Source organism: Stegostoma tigrinum, chromosome 4, assembly GCF_030684315.1.
Source record: "Stegostoma tigrinum isolate sSteTig4 chromosome 4, sSteTig4.hap1, whole genome shotgun sequence".
NCBI classification, from domain to species: Eukaryota; Metazoa; Chordata; class Chondrichthyes; order Orectolobiformes; family Stegostomatidae; genus Stegostoma; species Stegostoma tigrinum.
This window is the reverse complement of record NC_081357.1, coordinates 36,204,678-36,216,724: the sequence shown is the minus strand read 5'-3', so window position 1 is coordinate 36,216,724 and position 12,047 is coordinate 36,204,678. Positions and strand designations below refer to the sequence as shown.

Below are 12,047 nucleotides of genomic sequence, written 5' to 3'. Positions count from 1 at the left end.
GTCTTAGGGTAATGGGGGCATTGAGTGGATTAACCTGTGCAGACTACAGTATTCCTCATCATACGTTCATGCACACTGCATAGCAGAAGTAATGATCAGGAATGAAAACCTTGGCTGATTTCTTTTCTCTGCATTTTCTAAGTCCAAGTTTATAAAGCACTTTAAAGCAATAAGTAAAACATTTTTATTAATGACACTGTCTGCTTACAGATTTAAGAATCTACTAATAAATTTTAGTTTATTTGAACGCATTAGTAAAAATGTCTTAAGCAGTTATATGTATTGAAGTTGGTTTGATCAATAAGTATGCCATCAGATTTCTTCCATGTTAGCTACAAGACCTGTTATGAAGCTGTGAGTCATTTTAAATTCTGTACCGAGATACTTCTTTTTTTTTCTACAGTGTAGTTTACTGAATAGCATAAAAACCGGAATGATTTCCATTGCTTCCAAGATTTATTATGCAAATCTCACGACTTGCTTCACAACTTTGAGGGCTTTACTGAGAAATATCCAAGACCACCATTATTGTAGAACACAGATCATCTTCATAGTTCTGCAAGTCAAGCTGAGCACAACTAGCATCTAGATAAAATAGGAAGCAAACAATTACAAAGATAACATGATGAATTGTCAGCCTTATATATATTATAATTTACAGAAAATAGGCAACAGCAATAAATAAGTGGTATTTAACTTAAAATATATTAATCTTTGGATGTGAGTTTGCTCGCTGAGCTGGAAGGTTAGTTTTCTAGCCACCAGGATACCTGTACATCAACTAGCCACAAAACGACATGACCCACAGTCACTCGTATCCTTACATACAGATGAGGAAGGACAACACATCCATCCTAGGACAAGCCAAACAGAGACACGCACGAGAATTCCTAGAAGCATGGCATTCCAACTGGAACTCCATCAACAAACACATTGATTTGGAGCCATCCCTGAGAAAAAGAACAGGAAATGACATCACCAATGCAGGAAATGACATCACCAACCCAAGGAAACAGATAAGTAGAAAGTGGGACATAACACCAGTGCTTCATCGGAGGCTCTCTGATAATGTTACCTGGAATGGTGATGAAACGTCTGAAAACTAACCTTCCAGCTCAGTGAGCAAACTCACATCCAGAACCTCAACCTGAGCTCCAAATCTTCTCAAAACTCGATATTAATCTTTAAACTTCCGGGAGGAATATCAAATACTTCAGCATTGCAATGCTTCTGTTCACTGGATGGAATCACATTTATTTCTTAGGCTTGATTTGATAATGTGCCTTGAGTATTGGGATTCCGTCCTTGTTCGTTTGTCTTCATACATCGTGATAAGATTCAGTGTAGGCATGAAAATGTGCAATTTAAAATCAATAAGCAATCTGCATTTATTTATCACTTTTTACAGAATAATGTATGACAGGGTGTTTCAACTTTCCATTGTAAAGTGCTAATAATGTATAAAATATCTAAGTGCTTCCTAGAGGCATAATCATATTTAAAAATCAGCAAAAATGTTAGAACATACATTTTAAAAACTTGGCCAGATTTCTTTTTAAGGCAAATGAATAGAAAAATGAGGTTTTAGAGATGGAATTCCGAAGTGTAAAGTCCAAATTGCTGATGACACATAGCTGGATTTTCAGAGAGTGAGGACGACCACCCAGATTGTTACGAATGATGAAATGAACCCAGATGCAAATGCTCACTGTGACCGATCCGCTTTTTGCTGGCACAGGCAGCATAGCCGGACTGTTTTGATTGACAAGCTGTGTGTTATAGGCTAGGGGAGAATCATTCAAGTAGGCTTGCACTAAGGTGAGATTGAGTTCAGTGGTGAGCAAGTGTGAAGTGCAAAGAATTTTGGAATTTTTCATGACAGATTGGGTATCGACTGTAACATGAGGTCAACTATTACTCAAGTCTAAAACATAGGTCTCTTGATCTTACCTGTGCTCCCAAATGAATTCAAGTATAAATTGGTATAACAAAAGTAAGTAAATTACATATTGTTTGAGGCTCAAAAGATATATGGAGGTAGGTATCAGATCAGCTGGATGCTACATATATTTATCTGGTGGATGCAATTGAATGGTGTATATGCGTATGTACACAGGTATATTGGGGCTCAACTTTGGATAAATACTGTTCTATTTTGATATGAATATAAGTATTATCTGTTCTTAGTTGACAGTAACTTACTTTGAATTATGCATTGGCTTGAATGGATGATGTTCAAATAGCTCCTCTGCTGCCATTTAAATTTAGTTCAGATGACTAAATAATTTGAATTTTTTCAAATACACATGTACTTTGATTTAATAGAAATAGACCATAGTACACTTTGGCTTCTTAAGTAGTTCAATATATAAGAATGAAAATATATCTTGGACTAAGGTACTGTGGTATCTGATAGTTTAGCAAAATATCTTGTGGATTTTCAAAGTAGCAAAAATTATTGGTTTTGTCATTTTGGCTGTGTGAACAGTGATCATTTTAATCAATTAGTCCAGACCTCCTGTTTGTGACAGCATAGCTGTTGTTCAGAATGCTGCTTTTAGCATGCGCATGAAAGCTAATGGTCTTTCCTAACATTCAATTATGTGTAGGGATAAGAACGTTTTAGTTTAAAAAGACACATACTTTTTGTGGGTCTTAATTCACTGGGAACAGTCCGCACAGAGAGGAGACTGAGACTTGGTGAACTGTGTGGTTAAATTTGAATTGAACAGTTCGCTCATCTGGAGGATGAAAATCTACTAGAACTGATTTGATGCATAGCTGACTTCTATATTGTAATTTCTATGTGAGTATGGATATGCTGACTATGAAGAGGTAACCTAAATTTAATTAATTGCAAAGTCCAGGTGAAGAGGCGAAGATCTCAGTGTACAACTATACTGAAGATTGAAAAAATAGCAGAGACCAGATAAATCAGGGACTAGGGAAGTTAGGGATTGACAATAAGTGTTGCCTTAGCCAGCAATGTTCATAATGCATAAACAAGTAAACTGAAACATTAAAAAAAAGCTCCTGTTGCATCCCTTTGGCAGTTGCTTGATTTATCATCATGATCTCTTTGTCTGGAGCTCACTAGCATATGTTCTCCTTCCTGCCTCTGGATTCTGACTTTCAAAACAACTCCTAAGAAACAATTCTGTTTGACAGTACTTTTCCCACTTTCATCATCTTCCAACCCTGCCAAAACCCTTCCATTATCCTTTTCTTTCCCCTGACTAGTGTTCCTCCTTTTAATATGTGATGTCTTTTTCTCTGTGAAACTCTAAAATATCTCCTTGAACTAGAGGAGCATTACAGAAATCTAAATTATTTAAACTCTTCTTTATCTCAGTGAAGTCAGAGGCTATAAAAATGTATAGAGCAACTACAATCTCATATTTATCTGAATTTATCATAATTCACAACCCTAGGATTCCTAAATTCACAGCATTCCTGGATCCCTTAATAGGTTGTCTACATCCTGTGCGTTTTGAATTTGGTGAAGTGAGGTCTATTGATGTTAAAATAATCACATAATTTTGTATTTAGAGTTTATTGTTACAGCTGCATTATAACTAGGCTGTGTGTTACTGATAAAAGTCCATTTCACATTTCACATGAAGATGTATTCTCAGAGTTTGTGTTATCAAATAGATGAAATTAGTGCAGATAGTGTGTGTAGGGGAGGTGGTAGCGAGTGGTAATTTCACTGGAATAGTAACCCAGAACTCCAGACTCATATTTTGGGGACATGGGTTTGAATCCCACTGAGATAGATGGTGACATTTCAATGCAATGAATGAGCCGTAATAAGAAGTTAGCCTAATGGTGACCGTGTAACCACTGGCCATTATTGTAAAAACTCATCTGGTGCACATATGCCTTTCAGGGAAGGAATCCTCTCATCTGACCTACATATAGACCCACAAACAGACCATTCTTAACTGCCTCTGGACAATTAGGGCTGAGCAATAAATAATGTCCGTGAGTGACTTTTAAGAAGATGAGTTTTGAGACAATTTGTTTGCTCATTTCATCAATCAGGATATCGCATTGTACTGAAAATTAAACTACTTGATTTCTTTTCTGACAAAAGGCGTGTATACTAGCGAGTTTTGAGAAGATTTGAGGTTCTGGATGTGAGTTTGCTCGCTGAGCTGGAAGGTTAGTTTTCAGACATTTCGTCACCATTCTAGGTAACATCATCAGTGAGCCTCCGACGAAGCGCTGGTGTTACGTCCCGTTTTCTATTTATAGATAAATAGAAAGCGGGACATAACACCAGCGCTTCGTCGGAGGCTCACTGATGATGTTACCTAGAATGGTGACGAAACGTCTGAAAACTAACCTTCCAGCTCAGTGAGAAAACTCACATCCAGTTGTTTATACCTCCAGGGTAACAGCTGCTGTAGACAATATCATACACTGCTTTTATCACAGGAATGATAAATAAAATTACTGCACATACTTATGGATTTTTGAGAATTTATTTGTGATATTACATTGGAAAATTTGTTAAACTGTTTCCTGTTTTGAAAATGACTTGTTTGAAAATTACCATAGCACTTTACCAGGTGACTATCATCAATTCTGTATCCTGGTCAGTAATAAACTCAACCTATATTATCCGGTACCCTTAATATGATGAAGTTTTCCAACAAAGTTCGCAGGATTACTATAAAACCAAATCTGATGCCAAGCTACATAAATGTATATTGGGATAGATGGTCAAAAATGTTGTTCTAAGATAAATCTTGAAATGAAAATGGAGATAGAGATATATTTAGGAAGGAACTTTCAAAACCTAGGATCCAAGTAAGTGGAGGAAAGGTTGTCAATCAAATTGGGATTCTCAGAAAGCCACTTGTATAAGTGCAGAAAGTTTGGAAGGCAGTAGGGCTAGTGAAAATTCCAGAGTTAGAGAAAGGTTACACCATGGAGGGATTTGAAAGTGATGTGAATTTTAAAGTCAAGACTTTTAATGAACATTATGTATATGTATATAACGCATATATGTGTGAATGGAAACCTAGTAAATAATTCTGTGTGATAAAGTAGCTGTTACTAATAGGGATCATCAAGCTAAACATTGATCATCTTCCAACTTGATTAACAGGGATCTGATGATTGTCTGGTGAAGATCTGGACAACCGATGATGGCAGGCTACTGGCAACTTTGCGAGGACATTCTGCTGAAATCTCAGACATGGCAGTAAACTATGAAAATACCATGATTGCTGCAGGCAGCTGTGATAAAATCATCCGGGTTTGGTGCCTTCGGACATGCGCCCCTTTGGCTGTTTTGCAGGGCCACACTGCATCCATTACATCTGTGCAGGTAAAGTAAACCATTGATAATACCATGATTAACCGCAGCTAACTTTTGCAATTAATGTGTTTGGTTATTGTGATTTAATTTTTTTCCTGATGCAATAAGAGAAGGCCGTCCTTTCCAAATTTGTTTGAATTCTGTGAGAAAGTGACAAGGTGGATCGGTGAAGGTAGTGCAGTGTATGTTGTCTACATGGATTTTAGTAAGGCATTTGACAAAGTCTCACATGGTCAAAAAAGTAAAAGCCCATGTGACATAGGGTAGTGTCAAATTGGATCCAAAGTTGGCTTAGCAACAAGAAACAAGGGTAATGATTAATGGCAGCCCTTCTGAATGGAAAGCTCTTTCAAGTGGTGTTCTGCAGGGCTTGGATTTGGAACCCTGCTGTTAATTTTGTTAATAATTTGGACTTGAACTTGTGGGACACAATTAGGAAATTTGCAGATAACAAAAATTGGCCGTATGGAGGAGGATAGCTGTAAGCTCCAACATGATATACGTAGATTGGCGGGGAAGGACGTAACTGCTCCAGAGAGAGTGCAGAGAAGATTTGCTAGAATATTACCAGGACTGGAGAATTGTAAAATGAGGAGAGATTGGAGAGGTTGGAGTTGTTTTCCTTAAAACAGAGAAGGGGCGACATGATTGAGGTATACAAAATTGTGAGGGGTAGAGATAGAGTAGATAAAGGGAACCTGTTTCCCTTGGCAAAAACCAGCTGTCATTAGATTCAACTTAGTGGCAGAAGGATTAGTGAGGAGAAACTTTTTTACATAGAGGGAATTAGGTGTCTGGAATTTGCTGCCTGAGTTGGTGGAGGAGACAGCGACACTAAACTCTGTTTTTAAAAAAAAGTACCTGGATCTGCACCTTAAGCACTATAAGCTACAGGGCTTTGGACCATGAGTAGGATGTTGGGATTGGAAAGGGCATTTAGATGTCTTTGAGTTGGCATTGACAAAATGGCCTCGTTCTTTGAAGTATCATATCAGTGGTTCTGTGGCTGTTCTAATAACTAGAAGCTGGGAAGTGAAGTAATAGAACTTAGTTGAACAGGTATGAAAAGCAGGAAGGAATGCCTGAGAAAGGAGGAAGTAGAGCTAGGATAAGGCAGGGAAGAGAACATGAGAGTGAAGAGACCCAGGTGAGTTTAAGAATGGGATACTTGAAAGAACAGTCTTAGGAGGAGGATAAGAAGGAGTTACTGGAATGTAAAACCTAAGCGAAAGGAAATAGGATGGGAATGATAGACTAAAAGTGAAAACCTGGGGTATACGTGTGGGAGCAGAGAGAAGGTGTGAATGGAACAAAGAGATGGAAAATCAAAGAGTGGAGGGGATAGAGTGGGAATTGGATATGGAAAGGGAAGTCTGGCAGAGCAGGGATGGGTTGAGGGTGGGATCAAGAAACCTTGAGAGAAGGGAACGTTGTGAGAATAGCAAGAGGAAATCTTGAGCCATTTGAAAACCAAGTGTCAAGTCAGATGCTATTCAGTCCATTCCACCAAATATTCTACTCAGGCCCTCATTATCTTTACCAAAAATTGCCCAGGGCTTTCCATAAGTTTTCTTTTACTTTTTAAGGTAATCAATTTTTGACAAGTTCAGAATCTCTGCTTTTGTATACAAATAGGAGTCAGGAGCTGAAGTTGACCATTTGACCCCCGAAGTCTGCTTCACCATTTTATCAGATCCCATTTGATTTAATTGTAACCTCAAATCCAATTTTCCATCCGGCCCCGACAACTTTTCTACCCCCTTGCCCTCATATAACCTACCTATCTCTGCCTTGAAAATATTCGAACAATCTACTTTTATCACCTTTTGAAGAAGAGTTCAAAAACTCTTGTTTTATTCTTCTTGCCAAAATGGACAGTTTCACTGTTACCCATATTATGTTCCATTGATGGATCTTTTCCTACTCACTTAACGATCTATCCCTTTGTCCTCGCACCTTCTTCAAGGCTTATTTCTTTTGCTTTCTTTGTGGTCACCAGCAAATTTAGTAACGCCATCCCTTTGGTTCCTTCATCTAAATTGCTGATATAAATTGTAAAAATATGAGGCCTCAAACTGATCCTTTTGGCATGCCACTTGTTACATTTGCTAGCCAAAAAAATCCCCTCATTTATGCCAGTTAGCTAGCCAATCTTTTATCCATAATATGTTACCACCTACACCATGAGCTTTAATTTTCTGTGTTACCTTTTAGTAATGGGATGGGGCTGTGTTTGGGTGGGAGTGAGTACAGCACTTTGGAGCCAGTGTCTAGAGAGAGAGAGAGAGAGAGAGAGAGAGAGAGAGAAGGAGAGAAGCAAACAAGGAGACTAATGATAAGCCAAGAGAGTGATAAATGCTGCTTTTGTTTCAAATATTCCACATGCCTTTGTAACAATCAACTTGTCCTGCTACCTTCAAGGATTGTAGAATGCACACTGATGCCCCTCTGATCCTATGCACTTCCTAAGGGATACCACCATACCACATATTCACTTGCCTTGTTGGTCCTCCCTAACTGTCTCACATTTTGCTGGATTAAATTCGAATTGCCGTTGTTCTGTTCACCTGATCAGGCCCATCTATAGAACCATTTTGTATCACCTGTAAAGTTACTGATTAAATCTTTCAAACTCATACCTAGATATTCATGTAACTATAAGCAGCAAAGACACCCTGTGTTGTATCAGTTGATGCTTTCAGTCACAAAACAAAAAAAGCATTGACAATCACCCACTGCCTCCTGCCAGTTTCGTTTCCAGTTTGCTCTGGATCTCAAGGGCTCTTATCAAATTGAAAAGTCTGCCATATCAAAAGCCTTAATGAAGTTCATTTAGACTACATCCACCGAACTACTCTCATCTATTCATTTAGTCACCTTACCAAAAGAAATCTCAATTAATCTTGTCAGGCACAATCTCCCTCTAACAAAGCAATGCTGACTATTCTTGATTAATCCAAACCTGTTGTAAGTATAGATTAATTCTGAATTTCAGACTTTCTTCCAGTAGATAAGACCATAAGACATAGGAGTGGAAGTAAGGCCATTCGACCCATCAAGTCCACTCCGCCACTTAAATCATGGCTGATGGGCATTTCAACACCACTTCCCTGCTCTCTCCCCATAGCCCTTGATTCCTTCTGAGATCAAGAATTTGTCGATCTCTGCCTTGAAGGCATCCAAAGTCCCGGCCTTCACCGCACTCTGCGGCAATGAATTGCACAAGCCCACCACTTTCTGGCTGAAGAAATGTCATCTCATTTCAGTTTTAAATTTACCCCCTCTAATTTTAAGGCTGTGCCCATGGGTCCTAGTCTCCCCGCCTAATGGAAACAACTTCCCACCCCTTCTGAACGATACATTATCTTGTAAGTTTCTATTAGATCTCCCCTCAACCTTCTAAACTCTAATGAGTACAATCCCAGGATCCTTAGCTGTTCATCATACGTTAAACCTACCATTCCAGGGATCATCCATGTGAAGTGATACATCCCTACCACCATTGTTGCACTCTTTGGCTTCCATGCGTTATCTCCTCCACCTTCTTAAATAATGTCCTCCAGTCCTGTAGCACTTCTCCTGTGTCCAGAGAGGATTTGGAAATTAAATATTAAGGCTTCTGCAGTCTCCTCTTTTGTCTTCCACTGCTGCCTGGGATACATCTCATCTGGTCCTGGGAACCTATCGAATTTTAAGCCCACTAGATCTGCTAATACTTCATCCCTTTCGATTGTAATTTGTTCGAGTATATCACAGCCCCCTTGCTTGATTTTTGCACCTAATATGGTTCTTCGCTATTAAAATGTGTAACAAACAAACAGACAGATACCCAGAATAAATATATTCCACATTTTTGAAGTTCATCATACATAATGTGTACTCATCTCTGGATTATAGTATACATGAAAATTGGCCCCATAGTTTTAATTCTTAGGAGTGTAATCACTGTAGATGCCAAATAATGGTTCTTACAAAAGTTTGACCAGACAGCAATGTATTATTGTATCAAATGCAGGCTGACATATTTAGCTGGATGAAATCTGGATCCAGAATAAGAGTTTTACACATTAAGCAAAGGTACTTAGTTGTATTATTTTAATTTATTCAGAGAAGTTGTGGGCATTTGTTAGCACTGTTAAAAAGCTAATTTCAATGATGTATACTAGTAAACGATCAGAACACTTATGAAGTATGTTATTTTTGGTGACAATTTTGGTGAATTAGCCTTTACAGAGTAAAAATTAGTGAATATTTTTACTTTCCGGGTAAAAGCTGCTAACTGCTGTGGAATGACTGCCTAGCAGCATTTTCCACTGATGACTACGAATTTTGCAAGAGCTGCTTGACATTAATGGGAAAACTGCAAATGTTTCGACAAAGTGCATTTCTGTTAGCAGATATAATAAAAATGTTAATGTGCATCCTGTGTTCCTACAGATAGAAAAAAAAACATGAAACTGAAGGTTGTGGAGTTGCTAGATTTCCATGTATTTGAAACAGTAACGAGCATTTTCATTTATTCAATTTGATTATAATGTTTACTGTTTGCAGAATAGGAATGTATTTTCAGAGTTAAGAGCAATTTGTTCCACTTTGTTAGTGTGCCTTCATTGTGGATTGTTGAGATAAAATTTTGTCTGCCTACATAATAATAACTGTGATTCTTTGAATGTGAAATCAAATATTCTTCGTAATCTCAATTACTTTCTGATTGATTTGATTCAACTGTTATTGATTTTGCCATCTAAAACTTGATACCAGCACATTAAATTGACAAGCTATAAACACTTAAAAATAAATTTAGTACCAACTGAAACTTTAAATAAAACAAAGCACACTGCAAATGCTGAAATTTCAAAATGAAAATGAAAGGGTTGTGATGCCATCTGTGAGCAAGAGACAGAGTTAATTGCTCTGTTGTTTGCATAGAGTGTGGTGGAAAAATTCTGGAAATCCCAGGGCGATGGGAACACTGCCAAATGTAACAGCAGGGTCTCATCATCATTTTGTTCCCCCTACACCCGGGTAGATTGAAAGGCTGTCAGCTGCCAGTTGGGAAAACTGGCAGCTGACAGCCTCTGCCGGGGACCAGTGGGGATGTTTGGATTGGCAATTGAGAGGGTAGGAAATTGCAAAGATTAAGGAAAGCAGCAATTGGAAGAAAGGGAGCAAAATATGGAGAGTTGACATGGAGGTGGTGGTGGACTGGCAGTTCAGGCAGAAGATTGAGGTCATGGGCACTGGGGCAGGCAACTGATTGTGGCAGCAAGGAAGTGTTTGCATAAAGAGGCAAAGTTTTGGGGCAATGTTGTTGCTGTGCTGGTGTGATAGGGGCGGTCTTTGAGCATTGCTGTTCTTCCAGGCCCCATAAGAAGTGCTGTAAATAGCATTTTATTTGGCATCAAACTGCGGAAGTTGCCTGAGCCATGGGAAATGCAGCCGCAGGTATAGATTTAAATCAGACTTCCAGTGTCCTGTAGGAACCTGATTTAAAATTGATAAAAAAGTGGTGTCTTGTCTTTCCAAGATGGGTCAAATGCATGTCATTTAGCTAGCAAGAATGCTGCTAAGTACATAGATGGTGGGCTGGGAGTTCTACTGTGTAATTCCTAATCTTTAATACGGCTGCCTCCCACCCCTCAATCATCTTGAGGTTGAGGCTGACTCCAAACCTTCAGTATGCTTCTGTACAGGTGTTAAGTGAGGCTTGAAGATTCTGTTCGGAGAGAGTAGGGCTGACATTGCCATCAGTGAAGTGTATTTCCACAACCAAGATTGATGTTGTTCTTTGATTTCAAATGGACTTGAGTACGAAGGAAATGTTTAAGAGACTCCCTGAAAGGCTTCCCTCAAGAAATGCAGCTTTGATGTCAAGTTGCAGGAGACCGTCTTTCAGAAGAAACAGACTTGGATAAAGCTCCGGTATGAAGGGACACAATCCTTAAAGAACACCTGTTGGCAAGACAAAGTACTGAAAAGGAACAGGAGAAAGGAATGTCGGCGATTTCCCAGAACACCTGTCAAATATGTTGTCAGAGATGTAGGTCAAGGATTGGGCTCATAAGCCACATAAGGATCCACACAACTCATGACCAGTGATGTGGAATGGTGGACAATCATACTCGTTAGTGAGTGATTATTGATGATGATAACAGTCAGTCATGGGATGGACATAGAGCCCAGATTTTCTAGTTAATGACTAATTATAATACATGTTCTGCTATAAATATTAGATATTTTCTTTAAAACAGGCTGCTTTTTAAACATAATAAAATGTGAGGCTGGATGAACACAGCAGGCCAAGCAGCATCTCAGGAGCACAAAAGCTGACGTTTCGGGCCTAGACCCTTCATCAGAGAGGGGGATGGGGGGAGGGAACTGGAATAAATAGGGAGAGAGGGGGAGGCGGACCGAAGATGGAGAGCAAAGAAGATAGGTGGAGAGGGTGTAGGTGGGGAGGTAGGGAGGGGATAGGTCAGTCCAGGGAAGACGGACAGGTCAAGGAGGTGGGATGAGGTTAGTAGGTAGCTGGGGGTGCGGCTGGGGGTGGGAGGAAGGGATGGGTGAGAGGAAGAACCGGTTAGGGAGGCAGAGACAGGTTGGACTGGTTTTGGGATGCAGTGGGTGGGGGGGAAGAGCTGGGCTGGTTGTGTGGTGCAGTGGGGGGAGGGGATGAACTGGGCTGGTTTAGGGATGCAGTGGGGGAAGGGGAGATTTT

The 12,047-nt window shown here is 39.3% G+C and overlaps 1 protein-coding gene across 3 annotated transcripts in view; it reads left to right on the top strand.

Moving 5' to 3' along the window:
- Positions 1 to 12,047, top strand: part of phip (pleckstrin homology domain interacting protein) — a 198,997-nt gene that overhangs the window by 58,674 nt on the left and 128,276 nt on the right. For all 3 annotated transcript variants that reach the window (XM_048530796.2, XM_048530794.2, XM_048530797.2), the window contains exon 8: positions 5,117 to 5,338. In XM_048530796.2, the coding sequence (XP_048386753.1) occupies positions 5,117 to 5,338 (222 nt within the window). The remainder of the gene's footprint in view (positions 1 to 5,116; positions 5,339 to 12,047) is intronic.